This window comes from Zychaea mexicana (genome assembly GCF_025766255.1).
Source record: "Zychaea mexicana strain RSA 1403 chromosome Unknown BDB00scaffold_64, whole genome shotgun sequence".
NCBI lineage: Eukaryota > Fungi > Mucoromycota > Mucoromycetes > Mucorales > Lichtheimiaceae > Zychaea > Zychaea mexicana.
In genome coordinates, this window is record NW_026516727.1 from 107354 (window position 1) to 128914 (window position 21561).

General features: G+C 42.3%; 6 protein-coding genes across 6 annotated transcripts; 5 read left to right on the forward strand and 1 right to left on the reverse strand.

Moving 5' to 3' along the window:
• Nucleotides 1–280: 280 nt before the first annotated feature.
• On the forward strand, nt 281–2892 carry BDB00DRAFT_835316 (uncharacterized protein). The gene is made up of 7 exons (XM_053124399.1): nt 281–968; nt 1110–1748; nt 1827–2124; nt 2221–2366; nt 2442–2574; nt 2642–2737; nt 2822–2892. Exons 1-7 carry the CDS (start codon nt 720–722, stop codon nt 2869–2871), a joined length of 1611 nt encoding a protein of 536 aa, XP_052977229.1. The 5' UTR covers nt 281–719; the 3' UTR covers nt 2872–2892.
• Nucleotides 2893–2905: 13 nt separating this feature from the next.
• Nucleotides 2906–4013, forward strand: BDB00DRAFT_521671 (uncharacterized protein). The gene is made up of 3 exons (XM_053117714.1): nt 2906–3171; nt 3238–3334; nt 3394–4013. Exons 1-3 carry the CDS (start codon nt 2939–2941, stop codon nt 3856–3858), a joined length of 795 nt encoding a protein of 264 aa, XP_052977230.1. The 5' UTR covers nt 2906–2938; the 3' UTR covers nt 3859–4013.
• Nucleotides 4014–4036: 23 nt separating this feature from the next.
• Nucleotides 4037–6027, forward strand: BDB00DRAFT_521872 (kinase-like domain-containing protein). The gene is made up of 5 exons (XM_053117717.1): nt 4037–4220; nt 4305–4418; nt 4538–4822; nt 4903–4939; nt 5008–6027. The coding sequence occupies exons 1-5, from the start codon at nt 4179–4181 to the stop codon at nt 5880–5882; spliced, it is 1353 nt and encodes a 450-aa protein (XP_052977231.1). The 5' UTR covers nt 4037–4178; the 3' UTR covers nt 5883–6027.
• Nucleotides 6028–8344, forward strand: BDB00DRAFT_521682 (regulator of chromosome condensation 1/beta-lactamase-inhibitor protein II). The gene is made up of 7 exons (XM_053117715.1): nt 6028–6358; nt 6433–6865; nt 7028–7186; nt 7260–7330; nt 7501–7579; nt 7698–7841; nt 7977–8344. The coding sequence occupies exons 1-7, from the start codon at nt 6173–6175 to the stop codon at nt 8132–8134; spliced, it is 1230 nt and encodes a 409-aa protein (XP_052977232.1). The 5' UTR covers nt 6028–6172; the 3' UTR covers nt 8135–8344.
• Nucleotides 8345–10490: 2146 nt separating this feature from the next.
• On the forward strand, nt 10491–11733 carry BDB00DRAFT_874807 (E2F/DP family winged-helix DNA-binding domain-containing protein; the record flags this gene model as incomplete). The annotated part of the gene is made up of 4 exons (XM_053127263.1): nt 10491–10527; nt 10643–10892; nt 10995–11496; nt 11593–11733. 4 exons carry the CDS (start codon nt 10491–10493, stop codon nt 11731–11733), a joined length of 930 nt encoding a protein of 309 aa, XP_052977233.1.
• A 7882-nt stretch (nt 11734–19615) lies between these two features.
• Nucleotides 19616–19933, reverse strand: BDB00DRAFT_835384 (uncharacterized protein). Its single transcript, XM_053124400.1, has one exon. It carries the CDS (start codon nt 19897–19899, stop codon nt 19666–19668), a length of 234 nt encoding a protein of 77 aa, XP_052977234.1. The 5' UTR covers nt 19900–19933; the 3' UTR covers nt 19616–19665.
• Between the last annotated feature and the right edge of the window lie 1628 nt (nt 19934–21561).

The window sequence follows — 21561 nt, forward strand, 5'->3', positions numbered from 1 at the left end:
TGTAGAACGGAATAATACTAAAGCTTATGCATGTATACTGTAGTCTTGGAAAGCCGAAATGAGTTGACGGAGGTGGGGAGGGGGAACGCATAGTGGTAGGCCTATCGATCGCGCCCTTTCCAATTCATTATACTTGTCAATCAGGTTCTTCGCATATAATAAGGAACAACAAAAAAAATTAGATAGGGATGATGATCCCAAAATCTAGGTACCAAAAGAATAAAAAAGTTTATTCCTATACGTCTTATCGCTTATTCCTCAAACCTTCCCCCCCAACCTCCCCAAACAATTTTTTTCCATAATGTGCTCCTGCCCGTCGTCTTGTTGCTTGCCTAACTAACATTTTCCCATCGTTATTTCTCTCCCGAACGGAATACATAGAATCTCAGACGAGCTTGACGCTCACTAAAATAGAAATATTTGCTCAAAACAGATGATAGAATAGCTGCTATGTTGATGACGGGCGGGGAATGGCAAAACAACGACGACACGTACGTAGTACCACGGTGCGGGGAATGCATGAAAGTGTATATATCATACCTCGTTCGTTCTTTTGGGGCTCTGTGTGTGAAAGAATAGTCATGGAGATCAGGCCATCATTGGTGGTACAAGAAAAAACTCACCCCGCACTACATTGCGAGACGCTTTAGCAGATGGAGTAAAGATACGCGCACTATTTCTATTCACCTCCCCAAAACCCCCCTGTTGCGTAATCAGTCATGTCAGTTGCTACTCGATCGATTCCAAACCGTATTGCACGCTTTGCTGCATATGAATGCACTGCCGATTTATCTCACCTGAGCACCCATGAGCGTGCCGCTATCCCTAAACTTGTCAAGGCCGCCAAGCTGTTTGATCAGATCTACTTGCGTCAGGCTTGGTCTGGTAACGAAGCACTTCAGGAAAAGCTCAAGGAGAAAGGCGATCGCGACTTGTGTCTGTTATTCGATATGTACAAAGGACCTTGGGTAAAGTATTAGATTTTCCGTATCTCTCATATGTAGCAGCAGCAGTATGCTTATTGATGACTACATATCACACGCACTCGCGTTGTTACTCCCTTTCTCCCCCCACACACACCTCCTTTACATCCCCAACTTCATTGAAAGGCGAGCGAGGATGAAAATGTACCGTTTATTGAAGGCGTACCCAAGCGTCCGGAGGGAGGAAACTTCTACCCTGAAGATATGAAGAAGGAGGAATTTGAGGAGTGGGTTAAAACGTTGTCGTCTCCCGAAGAACAACGACACGCCAAAGGCTTATACACCACTATACGGCGCAACAACGATGGTATTTTAGGATACGTTCCTTACAACCAGGAGTACAAGGATTTGCTTGAGCCAGCAGCAAAGCTGATGCATGAAGCAGCGGACGACTTGGCTCAATTGGCTCCCTTGGAGGAAAAGGGCACCAACATTCAAACGTTCCTTCGTTCGCGTGCTGATGCCCTGTCATCCAATGATTATCTGCCTTCTGAGTTGGACTGGCTTTCGTTGAGTAAGAGCAACAAACTGGAGATCACTGCTGGTCCTTATGAGGTCTACACCGATGCCATTTTTGGTTACAAGAGTGCTTATGAGTTTTATGTGCATGTGCGCGACGAGGCCTCGTCGCGTCTTTTGGAGGCGTTCAGTGATCTTCAGTTTGTGGAGGATCATTTGCCTATTCCCGACAAGTACAAGAACGACAAGCTGATCCCAGCACCTATTGTTGTGGTCAACCAGCTCTTCTCTGGCGGTGATGTAGCAGTAAGTGTTTACCAAAACGTGGGCTATTATAGTCTATGAAGTGTATAATGTTATGGAATGTATTATGCGTGGTACTAGGTCCCCATGACAGCAGCATACAATCTTCCCAATGATGAAGAGGCAGTAAAGAAAGGTGGCAGCAAGCTTGTGCTTATAAAAAACGTGCAAGAAGGCAAATTCAAGCATGTCATGGCACCTATTGCCGAGCAAGTGCTTGCAAAGGATCAGCTCCAGTACCTCTCTGCTGACGCTTTCACCACTCATATCCTGCTCCATGAAGTGTGCCATTCAAACGGTCCACACCACACTTTGGGAGGCGACACTGTCCGATCCAAACTTCAAGAACATCACTCTGCTTTGGAAGAGGCCAAAGCTGGTAAAGTTTCTATAGGAATGGTTGGATCAACCTCTTATGAGAGGACGTAAGGTTTTACTGACTAGAAATTTCTACCACCATCGCAATCATGCACAGATATCGCTGCCTTGTTCGCTGCACATTTGATGGTCGAAAAGGGTAAAATTGAAAATGTAACAAGCCGACAGTTCTGGGCGACGTTTTTGGCTGCAGCCTTCCGAAGCATTCGATTCGGTATCCAAGAAGCACACGGCCTTGGACAGGTAAACGATGAACTGCTTTTTCCTTTAAATGCTTGTGATGTTTGATTTTGACGATTGGTTTGTTTTGGATAATAGGCGTGCCAATTGAACTACTTGTTGGAGAAGGGTGGCGCTACTTGCGATCCTGCAACCAACCTTTTCAGTGTCGACTTTGACAAGATCGAGCAAGCTGTTGCTGACTTGACCCATGACATCATGGTCCTGCAAGGTAAAAGCCAAATGATTCAAACGTATGCTTTCGACTACTAACGTATAGAACTTGTCATCATTTTCAGGTGATGGTGATAAGAAGGCTGTGGATGACTTTGTCGAGAAGTACAGCAAGCTTGGTCACGAGACCAAGAAAGCGCTGGATCGCATTGAAGAAGCTGGTAAATAATGACTTTATCGATGGATAACCAACACACGAACGTGCAATAACTCATATTTTGGGATCTCTTTTACATGTGAAATAGGCATTCCCGTGGATATCAGACCCATCTATCCCATTGCTGAGGAACAATAAAGTCAAACCGAAAATTTGATTACTCTATTTTGCGCTTCTTTTTCTTTTAATTTTAAACTACCGTGTTATGCAACCTCAATCCGATGATTCACGATCGGATGATCCAAATAATAATAACGGCATGATAACTGCCCTTAGCCCATTAGAGCAACAGGCTCCTCATACGAATGAACCTGACAATGAATCAACAACAACAAAAATCGACGCACATGCATTCACAGCCGACATGTTCAAGCCTACAGCGTCTCATTTATTTTTGAAACGTAAACGAGCTTCGCATGCTTATATACCCGAGTCAGCGTAAGCAGAGGCATATAAAAAAGCGATATATTAAAAGATCAGCTAGCTAACGAAATAATATGCTAGTGAACGTGTCAAAAGATTGTATCCAGAGCTGCAGGCAGATCAGGACTTTCTTCACCAAATGCTGGATATCTGGACAAACAAATTGCACCAACTTCAGGTAAGAAGGGGAAATTACAACAAAGAGCTTTATTTAACTAAGAAACATGATATCAATAGACGGACCAACTGATACTGGAAAGGATGGCTGGCATACCGGAATCACAACTACAAGGAGTCAGCCCGCTTGGTGGCTCATTCAACTATACCCAACAACAACGCACGCGAGCCTTGGCAAATGGCAAAAAAACCAGGCAGCCATGTTTACGACGACGCCGAGAACAACTACAAAAACATCATTACAATCACCGTGAGCCCGTAAACGGGAATGACGAAGCCGGCGATGTTGGTATACATGACGGAGAGCAGCAAGAGCGTAAAGAAGATGATGATGCGGATATTGGCGGTGGTGATGCTGCCAAAGATGGCGGTAGTGATGAGGACGAAAACGATCGACACATTTGGGACGCAAGAGCAATGTTAAGCGACGATAGTGACAACGAGAATGGAGCGGATGAAGATGAGGAAGCTGCACGTCGTGCACTGACATTCATGCTGGCCGAGTTCGGGGATGAACTTGAGTAACTACATATCACAGTTGTTACTAGCTTTCTTAGTTGTTGAGGATAGAAAAGGAACCAAAGAAAATCTTCAATTGTAAGTAATACCCACAAAACATTGAAACGAGTAAACGAAAATTCTTCGGCTTTTACTGATGCAGTCTAAAGTCAAACGACGTATTCGCTTGATCTTACATGCTTGAGGCAGGGAAAAAGTTTCCGAGAGAGAGAGTCAGCGTTCTTTCTTCTTGGCCCTGCCTACTCTTTTTCTCTCTTTTTTTTTTCCTTTTCCTTTTTTCCTCCATTTAGCGATCTCATCACGATTGCGATCTTTTTACACACGTTATGGCGGCCGTAGCTACTCTGTCTTCTAGGCGACTGGATGAAGTGAGAGGAGTCTACTTTTTTTCTGGGATTGATTTTGAGGAACCAAAATCGTATGTGGGAATAATAAAAAAGGGTTAAACGCAGGTCAAGTCCAGGAAAAGTGCCTTATTTGATGGCCGTTATGAGAAAATATGTACCTTGGGAAAAGGGAACTTTGGCAAAGTGTATCTAGCAAGAGATTGCACCACTGGACAAGAAGTAAGCATCTTCTCAATATTCTGTAAGAAACAAGACGGGGTTTTTGAGCGTGCCAACTAACTAGCTCTCTGTAAAATCGGACGACACTACGATCACGACAACAATAATTCATATGCAAGGTGGCTGTTAAGGTCGTGGATAAAACATCAATCAAAAGTGGCGACCAACGTCAACACGCGCTAAACGAGAAAGAGATATGTGAAGGATTCGCCCAGCGACTGGACCATAAAAACATAGTCCATGTCTACGAAGTGTTTGCAGACCACGAAAACATCTATGTGGCCATGGAGTATGTTGAAGGAGGAGAGCTTTTTGAAAAGATCAAGCAAAGGCACCGACTCGAAGAGCCACTTGCTAAACGTTGGTTTCGAGAGATCGTTGAGGCTGTCGACTATATCCACAAGGTGATGGGGGTTTTTGACATTAAAGTGAGGGGAACATGAAAGAGAGACAATGGTTGTGCTGATAGTAAAGTGCGCTACAGAATGGCATCGTTCATCGAGATCTGAAGCCAGAAAACGGTAAGCTAGTAGAGGCGTGCTAGAGTTATATCAGTGTTCATCAGCTAACATTTATTTATTGTTTACAGTCCTCATTGACAAATATCAGAAGATCCGTATTTGCGATTTTGGATTTGGCAAGTTTTGTGAGCGCCAACAGGTACTTAATACCTATTGTGGCAGTCCCTTCTACGCCGCACCCGAAATGGTGACCGCCACGCCGTACCGCGGGCCACCTGTTGACATGTGGAGCTGTGGCGTGATCTTATTTGCAATGCTGGCCGGCACATTACCATTTCAAGGCGACGACATGCCACAATTGTTCCGCCGGATTAATACCGGAGCTTACACAATGCCTCAACATATTTCGCAGGAAGCAGCCGATCTTATCAGCCGATTATTGTGCAAGAGTGCCAAGGGCCGTATCAGTGCAGAAGAATGTCTAAAACACCCATGGCTCAATCATAAGAACCGCACAGTCTATGGACTCGAGCCATCCAGTTCTACCTCGACAACCACCAAACATCGGCCTACGACGACAACAGCATCTAGCCATCCATCATTATCTCGTTTACCATCATCCACTGCTGCTGCTACTGCTGCTGTTGATGCCGCTCATCATAGCACAGCACAACGACAGAAACAATCAGCCAATGCTTCCACTCCTACACCCACCGTAACCACAACAACTTTGGCTGCATCTACTTCATCGTCTTTACAATCGTCTCGCAACAAGAAATCCAGGGCATCTCGACTATTCACAAAGATGTTCACCAAGAAGACGCAAGTTGCTCCAACGGTACGCGCCATTGAAAAGACCAGTGTAACAGCAACAGCAAATCAATTGTCAGCATCGCAAACGAAAAGCAAGAAAAGAATTAAAGGCGTCGAAAACAAGGTCGTTCATCGATTCAAAGGGCTTTTGAAGACGGCTTTCCAACGACGACTTACTGATAAAGATTAACAAAAGCACGTCTCTTTTAAATCTTAATACTTCTGATACTTGATATGATATATACAATATAACTCTACCTACCTACTTTGTTAACAACTCATTTAATAGCACTAATAGTAATACAAGTAAATGTGATACGGGCTTCTTCTTTCTTTTTGTCTTTGTTCATCTCCACAAAGTAGTTCCCTCCGCATTTATGATTAGCGTGTTGGTGGCTGGGATTGGATTCTATTGTTGACAGCTACTCTCCGTTTCTCGTATCTTTCTCCCTGCAAAGAACTTTAAGACAATTAATAAGAATGAGCAGAATGTTGAATCGCCGTCTGGCTCATTCGTTAGCTTCTTCTTTCTCGACGGCGACGAAAACACCAACTTTATATGGCTGGGGCAACAGAAAAGCACTTCCATTGACGGCATGTACCGAGAATGACGTTTTTCTTAAACCTGTACGACTCGACATTCGACCTGAATATGCATTGCCACAAGTGAGTTATTCAATACTGTTAATTGTCACGCCAGCAAAACTGAAGGTCTAGTTTCTTCTTTTTCTCTGTCCAAGGAATCAGTTATAACACACATTGCAGCCGGGTGGGGCCACTCACTACTTGCTACGGACGCAAAGCGTGTATATGGTTTCGGTTTGAGCCGTTGTGGCCAAGCAGGTGAAAGTGAAGGCGGTGGTCTTGTATTTGAGTGTCCGGCAGCAGATGATCACAGGGATATCCAAATACGACAATTGGCATGCGGACGAGAACATTCACATATCGTTACCACGTCGCAACAACAGCATCAACAAGGGAATCGTCATGGACAAGAAACGCAGCTGTATTCGTTTGGAAACAACATGTATGGCCAGCTCGGTCTTGGAAAGAGCAAAGAAACGCACCCAGGGACATTTGTAATGCAAACTCGACCGCAGGCTGTGGAAACTTGCATGATGAACATCACCGACATTGCATGCGGTCTAGACCACACTGTGTTTGTTGCAGAAGGTATTGTAGATCACCCACCCCCTACTACGCTATCCCACCACATATACCCACTTTTGATCCACCCGCGCATTTTAAGATGTGTGTGCGAGAGTTAGAGAGAGAGAGAGAGAGAGAGAAAGAGAAAGCGCTGAACTAAAAAAGAAAAAAAACCTTGTTGCTTAGATAAGCATGTATATGCAATGGGTTGGGGTGCAGATGGCCAGCTGGGTCTGGCTGAAGGATGGACGGGTGATAAAAACCTACCCACTCAACTGCCATCGCTCGGTGGTGCACCCATAAAAAAGATTGCCGGATCTACAGATTTCACACTCGCCTTGACAGGTAATTAAATTGTAATAATAATCCTGAGGAAGAGGAACCCCTTGATCTAATACCCAATTATTTCTCTTCTTAGCTGATGGTGGATTATGGACCTGGGGTAACTCTGAATATGGTCAAGGCATGACTGGCGCCAAAATTGATCGGGTATGGAGCAGATAGTAGTTTTTGTTGAGCAAAGATGCTACGCATTATTTGTAGTTTGTTTTTAAGTAAGGGCGTGTTACGGCGACTACCTAGTAATCCCTCCCCCACCCCCCAAGGGCAAAAACTCACCATGCAAAGTTTTGTTTTTGTTTTTTGTTTTTTTTTAACAGATTCTGCAACCCATTCGGTTAGAGCATCGAGGCATTGTAGATATTGCAGCTGGAGGACCGTTCTCGGTAGTGCTTGCTGGTAACGTCTGTTTTATCTTTTTCGTTGTTTCTTTCACCCTTGTTCGTTTCTATATACAAGCGGTGAGCTATCAGTGATAACTGGTGATGCTGACTCATCACCCGTTGTTTTGGTGCAGAGGACGGCTCGGTACACACATGTGGCTATGGTGCCCTGGGACTAGGTAGAGATACAATTGAAACGCTGAGCCTGCAGCGCATACGCGATCTTCCACAAATCCAGAAGGTTTTCGCCACAACCGATTTCGCGGCCGCAGTTGCAGGTAAGAACAGTTAATTAGCTGGCTAGTTCGTCAGGGCTTCATTAAGCTACGATTTATTTTTATATACGCATACGTAATATTTTGCAACAAAACAATAATCAATAACAATACTAATAATGATTATTTATATTGTAGCATCGGGCGAATTGTTTACGTGGGGTCTGAATGGGTCAAGTGGTCGGCTGGGTTTGGGTCATCAGGAACACGCATTCCAAGCTGAGCGTGTGGATATAGACAAAGAAGTACATGACATGGTGTTAGGAACGAACCACGCCTTGGCCATCTGTATATAGAGTTTACTTCGTTCTCTCTGGAACGCGCCTCGTGAGGTAACGACCTGAATTGAAAAGCTATCTGGTGATAGTTATTGCGCTCTGTAGTGTTCATACATACATAGATACATACATACAATACGAAGCTGTTGTTGTTGTTGATGTGGCTCATGCGTGCACCCGTGAAAAATGGGTCAGATGGAAGAAGTTATATAATGAACGCCCCCCTTGTGTTTGAAGGGCGCGAAAGAAAAAACAGTGGACAAGTGCTTCATTAACGTGTGTCACAATAATACAACAGCAACAGCAACAACAACATTGCGGCTGTTGCTGCTGCTACTGATGATGGATGCTGATGATGACACTTTCCGCAGATGACGGAAACGAGCTCCGTAGCAACTTTTTCCATGTCACACAATACGTATCACCTGTTGTTTCCCTGCAAACTTAATTTGAGAAGCAGCTGAAAGGGAAAAAAAGCCGTGTGCTGTGTATCCGCCGCCATTGCGCATCATATTTTAAAGGCTTTCGTGTGTGTGTGTGTGTGTGAAAAACAGAGAGATGTGTCTCGATTCATGCAAAAGAGCTTGATCCCACAATAATAATAATACTACTAAAGGGAGCCATAAAAGTTTGGCTTTTGTTGCATAGGCTCGCACAGGAAAGGTAGAAGAAAAAGGGATGCATATTGCTCTATTGCAGTTGCAGTTGCAGTTAGAGAGCTAGTTAGTGAGTCTGCTGTACCCTCTAGAACAAGGTATGATCGATTATTTTGTCGAGCAGAAAAAAAAAACTATAGTACTTCTAAGAGACTCTACACAAGGAAAATGAGGGCAAAAGGGGGCAGGAAGGGAGGAATTGCCTCCATTCTGGGCCACATGATCATCGTTTTGCCCTGATCCAGCAATTCCACAAACGTGGTGCCTCGGAAACAGAGTCCGGGTACCCAACAAACACGACCGACATCAGAAGAAGAAGGACAACAAGAGGGTTTCTGTCGGAAACCCGCTCCTGGTAACAATGGTATACTGCTATACGTCGTGTATGGTACGTTGCTATAATTATAACAAGGCGCATTGTTAGATCAAATTGGAAATGAGCTTGTGGGGGGTGGGGGTGGGGGTGGGTGAAAGGCACTTTGCATGTAGGAAGAAGAGGAACAAGAACAAGATGAACGAGGACGGACATGCCGCCCTACTAGGGAAAAAAGGGACATTATAGCGAATTCGAGTACCTTGACTAGCAGCATAGCGCTTGTTAACGAATGAAGGAATGACGGAACGAACGAACGAACGACAACAACAACAACAAAGCAGTGCAAATGATCGCTTGGGGCTTGTTGGAAATGACGCGCCGCAGCCCTCATGACTCGTGTATTAGATGCTGCAGGCAGCTGGCTAGCAATAGAATAAGATTATAATAGGCTGTGGGCCCGTCAAAGCCGGTGTAACGAACTTTGCAGAAGTTTGGACGCCAAGGCAAGGTGTGTGATACTGCAGCAGGCAGTAGATGCTCTTGTTTCCCCGGAGGAACATCCCCGCGAAGAGTGACTGAGAGACCCATGGAACAAAGAATCGCCATCTGCGTGTGTTGAGGGTCATTCCCATTGTATAGGAGGAGGATCAGCGAGAACAAAAAGCTCAATTATAAGAAACAAAAAACAAGAAAGAAAGAAAGAATAGGGAACCTCTCTCGTCGTACACCACCAACGTCCATGGCAAGAAGAATCTCGCCCCCCCCCCACACACACACCTCCCCTCTCCTGTCCTATCCTTCCCCCCCCCACCCCCACGGAGGCCTTTTTCTTTCTATAAACTACGCTTGAGCTACAAATGTCACACACTGCTGGTACTGGTGCTGCTTATACTGCTGCCTGAGGATGTGTCTATGGAAATTTAGCAGATAATGCAAAAGACGAGGATGTCCAGGTTGAATGATGCTGTTGCTGCTGCTAATGGTGGTGATGATGAGGCCCAGCTGATCAGCAGGGGTGTCATAATAAAGGCAAACACAGAGAGAGGGGGGGGGATAGAGAGAGACAGAAAGTGAGTATAAGTTAGCTTTTTGTGCGTAGGTAGCAGCAGCAGCAGCAGCGAGTGTGGGTCTTGTGCAAAAGTTCAGCCTAAAATAGGAGGTTTCTCCGGTCCGTGCAGATGCTTGCCTGGTACACAAAGCGACGAGATTACATGTTGTATTTGCATGGCGCTTTTTTCTTTCTTATTTAAAATCTCGCTCATTTTTTGGTTTTTCTTTTTTTTTTTATTTTTCTTCCCTTTCCCTTCACACACGCCCCCTTTCTTCACTAGTCTTTTTTTTTTTTTTTTTAGCTCGCACTTACTCACTCACTCACTCACTGACTCTCAAACACACTTTTACAATGACAAACAGCCATCGGAGATCTCGACATGAGTCCGGTATGTCATTTTTGGCGCCATACTCTTTCTATTCTTACCCATCATCACCGTCACCATCATCCGCACTGAACGAGTAGCGAAAGAAGAACTAACATTCAAGATGTGCTATTCGTAGTACCTTTTCAGATCCATCCTTCTGGAGCCATCACGTCGCCTAGCGCCCAGTCCTGTCGCTACGATTCGTCGCTAGGGCTCCTGACCAAGAAGTTCATTACGTTGCTACGCTCCAGTACCCATGGCGACTTGGATCTCAACCGTGCTGCTGCTCAGCTCAAAGTGCAGAAGCGACGCATCTACGACATCACCAATGTCCTGGAGGGCATTCGACTTATTGAAAAGAACTCCAAGAACCATGTGCGATGGATGTAAGCAAAGCCAGAGTTTATTTGTTGTTGATCCCACAAACAAAAGAAGGGAAAGTGAAAAAATCAGACGACTGAGTGTGCATCATTATTTTTATTCTTTAGTGGTAACAACAACAACGGCAGCAGCAGCAGCAGCAGCAACAACAACAGTAGCAGCACGAGTGCTACGAGCAGCCCATCCGGATATCCTTCAGACAACGTTGCCTCTCCCGCATCCTCCACATCGTCCCTGTCCTCTCTCTCGTCATTCTCTTCATCGTCCAAGGACTCTGTCGACGAGTTGGAACACCGACTAACACTGCTGAAGCGACACAACGGAACTCTGGAACGGGAATACGAGCATTTGAACGACATGAAACAGCAGGTCGACCGTGAAATAGAGCGCATCCTGAAACGTCATAAAGGCCATTGCTATCTGACGCTCGATGACCTGGCTCGGTTTGAGGCCATGCTCCATGCGCAGCAGGAAGTGCTTGTGGTTGTCAATGCTCCCTATGACACCGACATCACCGTTCACCAACCACCCAAACAGCATCATCTCCACTCGCCACGGCTATCGGCATCACCACGAATGCGATTCCAGCCATATCCCAGCCCTGTCAAGGTAATATATCCGGACCTGTAAAAATGTTACATTGCGCAAATAGAGAGCGACTGACATTTTGACCCTTATTATTTCATTATTCTTATTTGCCTGCAGACACCGTCAGGAGTACCAGCAGCACCAGCAACATCAGCAGCAGCAAAGACCAAGTGCTTCATTCGCGTACCAGACCGCTCCAGTCAGGCACTACATATTGTATCGTTATCGGCACGACACCATTCAAATGAAAGGCATTAATAATGGCGGCTTTCTTGGGATCTGGACTGCATCAAAACCCCTCGTCCACATCATCAGCTTCCCTCGCATTTCTTTTTTTTGGATCCCAACGTGATATATCACTACCCGTTAAAGAAAGTCTACTACTACCACCACGACAGTCTTCTCTCCACACGCCCCCCCCTTTTGCATATACATATCTTTTCTGGCACATTGCACACAGTAAGCGAAACCACTCGACAACCATCCAACAACAGCAACCACGGTCAGATGTTAACGACCATTATACCACACACTAGTCGCCATCTCGTCATGATTCCCCACATATTGCATAGCATCAATTCACCCACTATCCGCACAACCGATCTTCTCGTATTAACGTTATACACCCACGCACATAGCACGCCCTCTTTTCCACATTTTGCTATTATGAGTATCCTCGAAGGAAACTCGTAAAACCTGATGTCCCTTATTATACATAGTGATTTGCTTCCCTTCTTCTTTTCTCACACGCACTGCTACTAGTTTATTTTGTCTTTCTTTCTTTCTTTTCTTCTTCCTTTCTCCTCCTGGCGAGTGAGAATCCATATACATACAGGCGGGGACAACGGTTGACGGTGATGATAATAATAAAGGATACCCGAAAAAGGAATAACTCTTTTTTTTTTTCATTATGATGATAATGGAGGTTGTCTCACTCACACGACTTTGGCATTCAAATAAGCGCTGCTGCGTGTAAATGGGGAGGGGTGGGGGGCATGGGCGGGGGGTTCAGAAAGAAGGAGAGAGTAGAGGAACGAATGAGTGGATTTTGGGGGACAGAGCGAGAGGGCAGTGCTAACAGCGTGATCATGAGCTGCAGTGTCGAGTGTGTTGGTAATATAAGAGAAGCAAAGGCCAATCATAATCAAGACAGGGAGGTGTGCAAAGGGGGGAGAGTGTGTTCGTGAGAGAGGGCTGGAGGAGTAATTGAGGAGGAGGGCACAAGGTTCGTCATACTGCATCTTAACATATGCGTGTATGCCGCGCGCGCGCTCTTTTTTTTTCACTTCTTATTACTTATTGCTTATTGGATACATGAAAGAAAGAAGCACTCCCCTTTTTCCTCATCCTCAACACATTCAATGGTAAAGGCGTGCTTGAGGGTGTTTCTTTATTTCACACGCTTCAATCCCCCTTCCCCTCACTCCCCCTACCTTAAATCTCAGAGTGTTTAAAAGGGAAAAGTAAGGGGCCGCGAAAGGTGGGGAAATTCTATTTTGACTTGACATGTTGGATTGTACGCCTACTATACAGCCTTAGGGGTACGACAGAATAAGTAACAGCGATGCATTCAATCTACTTTTACATCTGTCCTCCTCCTTTCGTATTTATAGCAGTAAGAACCAAAAAGAGTCCTATCTTTCTAAAATATGACATATAGCAGTTAGCAGCTAATACACATAATCAAGAGAAGGATCGGACATGAGAGTGTGTGGGTATGTGTGGCTAACTCTTTATTTATTGATAAATATAGACAAGTTCTGTTGCTGCGGATGGTTGAAAACAAAAGGGAACTGATTTTCACGGGGGTTCTGTTCTTTTTTAATAATGCGGAGGCGGTTATACACTGAGAAGAAGAAGCAAGGGCTGAAATTGTGTGTATGTGTATGTACTTGTGTTCTCTTTGGTGCAGCAGAAACGCGGGAAATGTATCCAATCTGGCATCTTAATTATTATTGCATAAACTGACAAACATATCGCAGCTACTACTAGTATCGGCCATGTAGTTATTATCATTAACAATTCAGTGATGAACAGCCGTTCATCATACTCCAACTCTTTGCTTTTCATAATGTAGCCATTACAGCCAATTACTATTGCCAAGAATCATCACCTTTTCAATTCTTACATTGCTTTGCTATATACTCAAACATAGCATACATGCATCATCGTCACCCCCACCCAAACTTATTGAGAACCGTAGGATGTATACATGCTCATCGGTGATCGGTGATGCCGCTGAAGGCGAGTATAGTGTTGATGGTAATCCTGACCAGCTTCTTTTACGCATAATGACGCTATATGTATAAAGAGCCAAGGAGAGGAATAAATTTCCAAATTGTTATTTGCATGCCATGGAACCACTTATGTATTAGATCCAGTCAGTCAGTCAGCAGCAGCAGCAGCAAAAAGATGCATACAACAAATACAGCAACAACGATAGTTGTTTTTTTGTACCCACCATTATTACATTTACCTCCTTTCGAATGATATCATATGCAGGAAAGACCGACAAGTACTAGGTAGATCTACCTATTTGCTACTAGGTGGGCAAATTGAGATCATGTGAGTTCAGGCCATCGTCTACACAGATACATGAACATGCAAAACCTATGATAAAAGCGTCTTTGCTGCTGCTGTCCCTTAAAACTCGTCTCCCGCTAATATGTGTATCATACATACTTAAATGCATCTGATGCTGTCGGTTGAGCTCGAATGTTGACACATAAGACGGGCGGATGTAAAAGTGGAGAGGGAGCAAACAACATTCAGCCCAGCAACATCATATCAGTCAGTCAGATTATGATGTCCTCTATTTTTTCTGGTCCAAACATCTCGCCAGCCTTCAATTTAATATAGCAATGATTAAGTGAATTATATATATATATATTAATCAGTTCAGTGCGGGGTTAAAGCTACTGGGGTAGACTCTCATCCAATGATATTAAAAGTTAAGCAACTGCTCTCTGGGTGCAAAGTGTGAGGGTAGCCAAGTTAACGGGGGTTGTTACGTGTGCCGATATCTTGTGTTGCCCCTGTGTAGCGCTTGTGTGTGGGTATATCAGTTGGCGTTTTGATTGTTCCTGTCAACGACAGCACTTTTACACGGGTCTTTCGTCTTGTATTTTTTCTCACTCTATCACCTCCTCATAACGTATTTGACAAATAATGGGTGATTCTACTTCTCGGTCAGATGGAAAACGTCGTCGCGGTAGACCTCTAGGTAGCAAAAATAAAAAGCAGAAATCCTCCTCGGCTCGCGCTCGCGGTCAGACGAGCTTGATGCAATACGTTCCTTCGCGCTACCTTTCTTCAGAACAACGCGACACAACAAGCGCTGAGGCCACAGCCTCACCACCCGATATCAATGAGCAACCAAGCTGTGAAGTTTCCTCCCAACAGGTTGTATCCGGAAAGGGCCACCACATACATATACTTATTGTATCGATTATATAGGCTCGTGTGGATGACGATGACTATACTTTAAAGGACTTGATCGACGAATTAGAGGAAGAAAATCATACTAATTATGATACTGGCGTGGAAAACGAGGAAGATCCCATCCCTGACGAAGCACAAACACTCAATGATGACGACAGAGGATACAAAGAAAAAAGTTTCGGAGTGCTCGCCCAGTATTTCTTAAGTATCCAAGATCGTATCAAGACCAAAGATGGTGGTTATCCAAGGGAATACAAGAATGGAACTTTTTGGATTGAGCCAAAGTCGCCTTATTTTGCATTACGAGACGAAAGTATATTAAATCCCAAGCCATTGTACTTTCCTCGTGTATTTCTATGGTTCCCTCATTTATTGGTTGATCGATTGTACTGCCGCGATCCGAGGTGCTACAATGAGGCGGACGAAAATACCTTTGAAAAAAGCAAACTTGAAGATAAAGGCTTCTACAAGGATCCTTATGCACGTCGAGTGGTGGACATGAACAGATATGAATTATTAGCAGCAACAAGCATGGCAAGCCTTTAACAGCGAACTATGTGTTTGAAAGATGCTTTTATATTATGTCAAGACGATATGATTGCAAAACCTGTCATGCCTCATTGGGTGCACACGATGAAAAAACCTTGAAACAGCTGCCCGACGAACTAGCAGCAGAATTTCCCGCCATTTTTTCCTATCGGTGTGCTATCTCTAAGGATCTCATTGACATTTTGCGACCATGTATGCAGCACGGTATGGGAGTTGCAAACTTTCAAGATATGCTACAGGAGCTGCACCTCAAACGCCATATCCGACTGCATATCATATACACCCTATATCAAATACATCGTCGAACGAACCCAACTTACAAGGAGACCGAAAATCGCATCAGAAGCTACCCTGAGTTCTCGACATTCAAGGATTCTCGAGGATACGCTGGATACGTTCCTTCTATACCATATTTTCGACTCATATACAATGCTATCATGGATGTTCTTCGGCCAATTATGGACAAGCAGATGGTTACTATTGATGGAGAGATACTCAAGGGAGACCACACATTCAAGTTTTTGAAGGAAGTTGCAAAAATGGGTGACGCACCGACTTTTGGCGCTCTATATACTATATGTAACGAGTATGAGGAGATACGAATGCAATTGCTAGTCCCCACCAAGTCATTATCGCATTTACAGACGCCTTTTAAAGGAAATGATGAAACATACGACATGTACGGGTATAAACCACCGCAGCTATTTTTTACTGACAACGTCCGGGGAGACAAGGCGTTCCTACTTGATAATATCAGCTCATTGAAGAACGGTCCCAAGATTAACAGTTTGACTTTAACTGAATCTACCCGCAACAATCACATATTACACCTGCCAACCTTTATTACTACGCACTACATACGCAATGAAACCGAAGCTGAAGAAAAAATTACGAACACCATCTTGTGTGATATTGATCCACAAACGATTGTAATTGGTTTGGATTGCGAATGGAACTTCAGTCGACATGCTTCCCCTGGCAAAGTGGTAATATTACAGTTAGCATACAAGGTATTGGCTCTGTTCTGTTACACTATCGTTTTGGCAAGTTACTGCTTCACGCTAACAAAATAACTTGTGGTTTAGAGCTACGTCTTTATCCTGCCAATCCACCAGTATAATAATATTCCTCCTTCTATCGAAACTCTTCTAAATTCGTCCAAGGTCCTAAAAGCTGGCCGTAATGTTAGTGGTGACTTAAAAAAACTAAAGCGCGACTACGGACTAGACTATCATGAAGGCACGGGGTTGGAGCTCGGCAAGTTCTCTCGTAGACGAGGCTTCATTGAAAATGGAAATGTAGGACTATCTACAATTGCTGAAGAAATACTTGGGGGTAGGATCGAAAAAAATGATAGAGACAGCAACTGGGAATTACAAGATCTTTCCGAGAATCAAGTGTATTATGCAGCGCTGGACGCGTGGGCGTCGTTGGCGATATATACAAAGCTTGTGTGTTTTCGTACACTGGGTAAAACCGTACTAAATCCTCCTCCGCATGGTGGGTACGTTGCTATTTATTCCCGTCTTCAATGTTCATTTCCAATTGCATATGGCGAGATATTACACAATGAGCAGCAGGTACTTTACGATTTACGTAATATTCTTTGGAAGAAATATGTGATTCATTAACAACATGTGCTTCTCTTCATGAATTACTAGATAACATTCGACGACAACATGGCATATATATCGATCAATCACGTTTGTGTTCCTGGCGCAATTCTTGACTCGCACACTCAAAAAACTCTTATGGAATTTGGAGACCTCCCTTTTGCTGTGACAGTACCGGTATCCATGCTACGATTCGAAAAAAAGTCGCTATGTTTATGGAGAGAGCAACCACCGCATCAAGGCAACAACCGATCACAAGCCAACATACCTGACGATATGCACGATACACCTCATATAACCGACAGTATACCAGACGATAGTGATCAGGAGTCAACATCTTCTTGTTCGACGTCAACATCACACGAACCCAATGACAACTCCAATGAACAAAGCACATCGAATATACCATGTTCCGACTCTTCAAACTTCAACTTCACAAATATTTATGCGCAGGATACCCAGCAGCAACCAGTATATTCGAGAATCCTAAAAGACATCTATCACTTCATGGCGCTTATCAATATACCCAAACGGCACGTTCTCGCAAAAGAATTCTCCCGGCAACTACGCAACGCTATCTTTGTTGTGCACCAAGAAGATCGGCAAAAAGTGGAGCAATATCTAGCGACCAAAAACATTACATGGGAATACATGCTGAACACGAATCCATCTTGGGTTATGCGAAGAGTGAAACGTATCGTCCCACCACCACACGAGCTCGGTCCTAAAGTCCAAAATCTTTTTGCTGAATACAGTAACCTAATTTGCACCAGAACTGGAAGGAAATTGTTTGATAATGATGCCCACCGTCAAGCCCAAAACATGCTCAAGGCAATATATGAAGGCCAAGTTTCCGATCATCCCGATATGCCGCTGTACTATAAAATTGGATACGACAAAAAAGCAAACCTTCCCCTTTATCGGTGTGCCCGTGGAACAAACTCTCTAGAGGGTGGAGTCCATCAAAACATTATCCGTGCTATTGGTTCTAGCGGTGCCGGACCACATTTGGCTGATTGCTTTCTTGCTGAGTATCGACTTTGTCATAACTTGAAGGTAAAAGGTGATATCCACTGAAATCAATCAGTTTTGATATTGAGATACCTTATATATCAGGTCGGCACTATGAATCGATATTTACGTCAGTACAAGGGACATTATGATCCATGGTTGATTGAAGCATTGGTATACCTACGGATGAAGCTTGGGATTTTCGGCACTGGTGGTGCTATTGAGGAGCAAGCGGGTGCCCATGTCCAAGGTTTGGAGCTGAAAGAGTGCAGCGAGACATTTGGTATTGCAGAATTTGCACCTGACGTTGCTCGCACACTTGGGATAGACATGTCTTCAGCAGAAGAACGAAACAACGAAGAGCATCGCGACCAAATGAATACGCTCAAACCTCGGCCATACTCTTTCAACATTAGTATCAACATCTTCTTACCACCTGGTTCTACGGCCAATCCTTTGAATAAGCGCTACATCTTTCTTGCCCACAGACAAGGAACAAAGTATGCTGTTACCCCTGTCCACACGAAGCAGGAATTCGAAAAGTTTCAAGAAATCATCCATGGACCAGCTCAAAGAACTATTGGCGCATCAGACTGGACCAGATTGGCAAAGCTTTGGAATGCATCCACATCCAAGCCGGTAGATGGAGTAACAGTATTTTACAAGACACCAGATCATCTAAAAATGCATTACGAGCGATGGAATGAGAGACGATTGACACGCGCTAGCAAAGCAATTAGCGATGGCATTTGTGAAACGATGAACGCAGAATTGATGTCACCAAGCAGAGGATATTCCGCATTACCTGCTAGCACACCGTCACCACCTCCATTTGCCCTCCAATCCATAGTACAAGAAGGACCGCAAAACTCGTTACCATCATCAATAGCAGTAGCTGACCCGTCATCAGTAGCAACAACTATCTCATCATCAACACCAAACTCTCTCGGTGCATCACCATTAGGTTTTAGTCGCAATAGTCCTAGAAGAATTGCTCTGGCGCCATCACCATTGTCTACACCATCACAACCACTGTTTACAGTTAATGTACAAATCCCCAAGAAACGAGCGCGCCATAAAAAACATGTATTACAGGGATCCTAAAGACTAAGCTACACACCCTTGGAACTATATACATATCATATTACAATTTTACCGTCATCGATACCACTCAACAATAAATGATATTGGGTTCTTCCCCAGGAATATTACTAGGGCCCTTTTTTTTGGTCTACGCAACAAGGAATTACAGATTGTAAGGAAAAATCTGGAAATCGGTGTGGGGAGAAGTTTGGTCCACTGAAGGAGTGAAGACAGTAGTGGGGACGTGTGTAACGGATGTTTAAACTCCTATATGTAAAAATTTGGTCTCCGCAAGGGAAAATTTGGGTCGCTCGAGCTGCTCTGTAATAAAAAATTAGTGACTAACGCTGGTTTTGAAAACTGCTAATTTTAGCAAATAAATGGGGATTTAGCGGGCAATTTTTAGCAGAGAAAACTGCATGCATGCGGTGGCAATAAAAAAGCTGCAACTGAAAAGGATATATTCATACAATGGACAAGAGGATGATGATAATTAATGGCTATAATGACTAAAGATTGCCTTTCGTTTGTTTGAGCTTTTGGTGTCAGTGATCTGGTGCATAGTGTGATCAGTTAGTGTCACAGGATTTTGGACATAATTGTGGGTATCGCCATTTACTACACTCTGGAAACAAGTAATGACATCGATAACTCTGTTCAATTGCGAGATGAAAAGCGGTACTTGATCAAGACTGAGTGGAAGTTGGATATGAGCAATTTCACACATAGTATAGAGCTCAATTTCGGCGCGATTAATGAGGGCATGTCAGTTTGTCTCTATATTACTTTACATCTGGTGATTTTATATTATCGGCTGAGTTTTAAAAATCAGTATTAAATTTAATTATCATATCAAAAAAAAAATTGATTTTTTTTAATATAAAAATAAATACATCAAACTTCTCTTGGTATTTACAGAAATTTAAAAATGGTCATACTTAATACTGATATTACTATAAGCAAAGATAATATGATTAATTATATACAAAATATAATGAAACAAGTTATTGATAATTATTTTGAAGATGAAGTATTGGTTTCAAAAAAAGAAGACAAAAAAAGATTAATGCAAAAAATTATGAAAGATGAAATAAGTTACAATCAAAATAGTAATCATTTCTGGTATATGATTAGCAGCGATAATCATTGTACTCATATATATTAAAAAGGAAAAAATGATGGTCATATGTGCCAGAAAAAAATAAATACTAACATAGGTAACAATAAGCCTGATTATCTATGTTGTTTTCATAGTAAGATTCATATACCTAAGGAAAAAAATAAAAAAGTGATGAAAAAAAATAAAAAAGATATTAAGAAGGTGTTTGAAAAGAAAAGAACAAAGAAAATTTTCATATGTAATGGTGGATATATGAACTTTGGAAAAATAATAGAAAAATTACTTGAATAAATTAAAATAAAAAAATATTTTTAATCTCTTTAAATTATAGGGTAGAGTATCACACTTTTTATTTGGGATGCACTATTGGATATTTTTATCTTTCAAATATTGGTTTATAATATCTTTTGTATTAAATTCTGATTGTTTAACCCAAGTATTATCCTCATTACTATAACCACACCATTTTACATAGAAAATATATTTACGATTATTATCTATCATATGATTTAAAATTTGTTCAACTTCATATACATCTTCTTTATTTTTATTTAGATTTCGTCTTCTATTTTTAGATGAATCTTGTAAAACATCATTATTTTCTATATCCATTTCTTTATCATCTATTTCAATATCTTCAATATTAAGGTCTAATATTTTAGCTTGTAGTTCCATCATTTCATTATATTCTTTTTTAACTTTTTGTTCATTACTAAAAACTAAATTAATTTTATTTAACTTTGATGGAAACTCAAATCTAACACCATACCATAATTTATGATGTGACTGAACTTCTATATCAAATTTTTCACAAAAATTATGTATATTTTTTATTAAACAAGCAACACGGAATTGTAAGTTATAATATTTTTAATCGGACATTTAAAGTGCTGCTTTATTATTATTAAATCTATCAAACTTAGATGCTTAAACAGAAAATTGATTTTCTATTTCAGATCTAAATAAACCAAGCTTACTATTAAAATTTAACTCAGAAGCTGATAATTTATTATTAATTTCTTTTCTAATGGGGTATACAAAATTTTTATTATCAAAATCATATCCATATTCTGCAGCTTTTTCAATAAATTTTTCAATATATAAATTATAACCACCATCCATACCTAAACAGTCTAATTTATTAATATATTTATATAATTTCATATTTAAGAACATTGTTCCATCATTGCCTTCTACACATTTTTGGCTATTTGAAACAACTAATATACTTTTATTAATATCAACTACAATTTAAGTTCTTAAACCTGA

What these genes read in the sequence shown, in the direction of transcription:
- BDB00DRAFT_835384 (XM_053124400.1), bottom strand. Translation starts at nt 19,899, where the DNA reads ATGTGTGAAATTGCTCATATCCAACTTCCACTCAGTCTTGATCAAGTA.
- BDB00DRAFT_521671 (XM_053117714.1), top strand. Translation starts at nt 2,939, where the DNA reads ATGCAACCTCAATCCGATGATTCACGATCGGATGATCCAAATAATAAT. An exon ending in GCTTATATACCCGAGTCAGC is followed by an intron (nt 3,172 to 3,237) that starts GTAAGCAGAGGC and finishes ATAATATGCTAG; the next exon opens with TGAACGTGTCAAAAGATTGT. An exon ending in ACAAATTGCACCAACTTCAG is followed by an intron (nt 3,335 to 3,393) that starts GTAAGAAGGGGA and finishes TGATATCAATAG; the next exon opens with ACGGACCAACTGATACTGGA.
- BDB00DRAFT_521682 (XM_053117715.1), top strand. Translation starts at nt 6,173, where the DNA reads ATGAGCAGAATGTTGAATCGCCGTCTGGCTCATTCGTTAGCTTCTTCT. An exon ending in CACTGTGTTTGTTGCAGAAG is followed by an intron (nt 6,866 to 7,027) that starts GTATTGTAGATC and finishes CTTGTTGCTTAG; the next exon opens with ATAAGCATGTATATGCAATG. An exon ending in GTTCTCGGTAGTGCTTGCTG is followed by an intron (nt 7,580 to 7,697) that starts GTAACGTCTGTT and finishes GTTTTGGTGCAG; the next exon opens with AGGACGGCTCGGTACACACA.
- BDB00DRAFT_835316 (XM_053124399.1), top strand. Translation starts at nt 720, where the DNA reads ATGTCAGTTGCTACTCGATCGATTCCAAACCGTATTGCACGCTTTGCT. An exon ending in ATATGTACAAAGGACCTTGG is followed by an intron (nt 969 to 1,109) that starts GTAAAGTATTAG and finishes CTTCATTGAAAG; the next exon opens with GCGAGCGAGGATGAAAATGT. An exon ending in TTTGGAAGAGGCCAAAGCTG is followed by an intron (nt 2,125 to 2,220) that starts GTAAAGTTTCTA and finishes AATCATGCACAG; the next exon opens with ATATCGCTGCCTTGTTCGCT.
- BDB00DRAFT_521872 (XM_053117717.1), top strand. Translation starts at nt 4,179, where the DNA reads ATGGCGGCCGTAGCTACTCTGTCTTCTAGGCGACTGGATGAA. An exon ending in ATTGCACCACTGGACAAGAA is followed by an intron (nt 4,419 to 4,537) that starts GTAAGCATCTTC and finishes TTCATATGCAAG; the next exon opens with GTGGCTGTTAAGGTCGTGGA. An exon ending in CTGTCGACTATATCCACAAG is followed by an intron (nt 4,823 to 4,902) that starts GTGATGGGGGTT and finishes AGTGCGCTACAG; the next exon opens with AATGGCATCGTTCATCGAGA.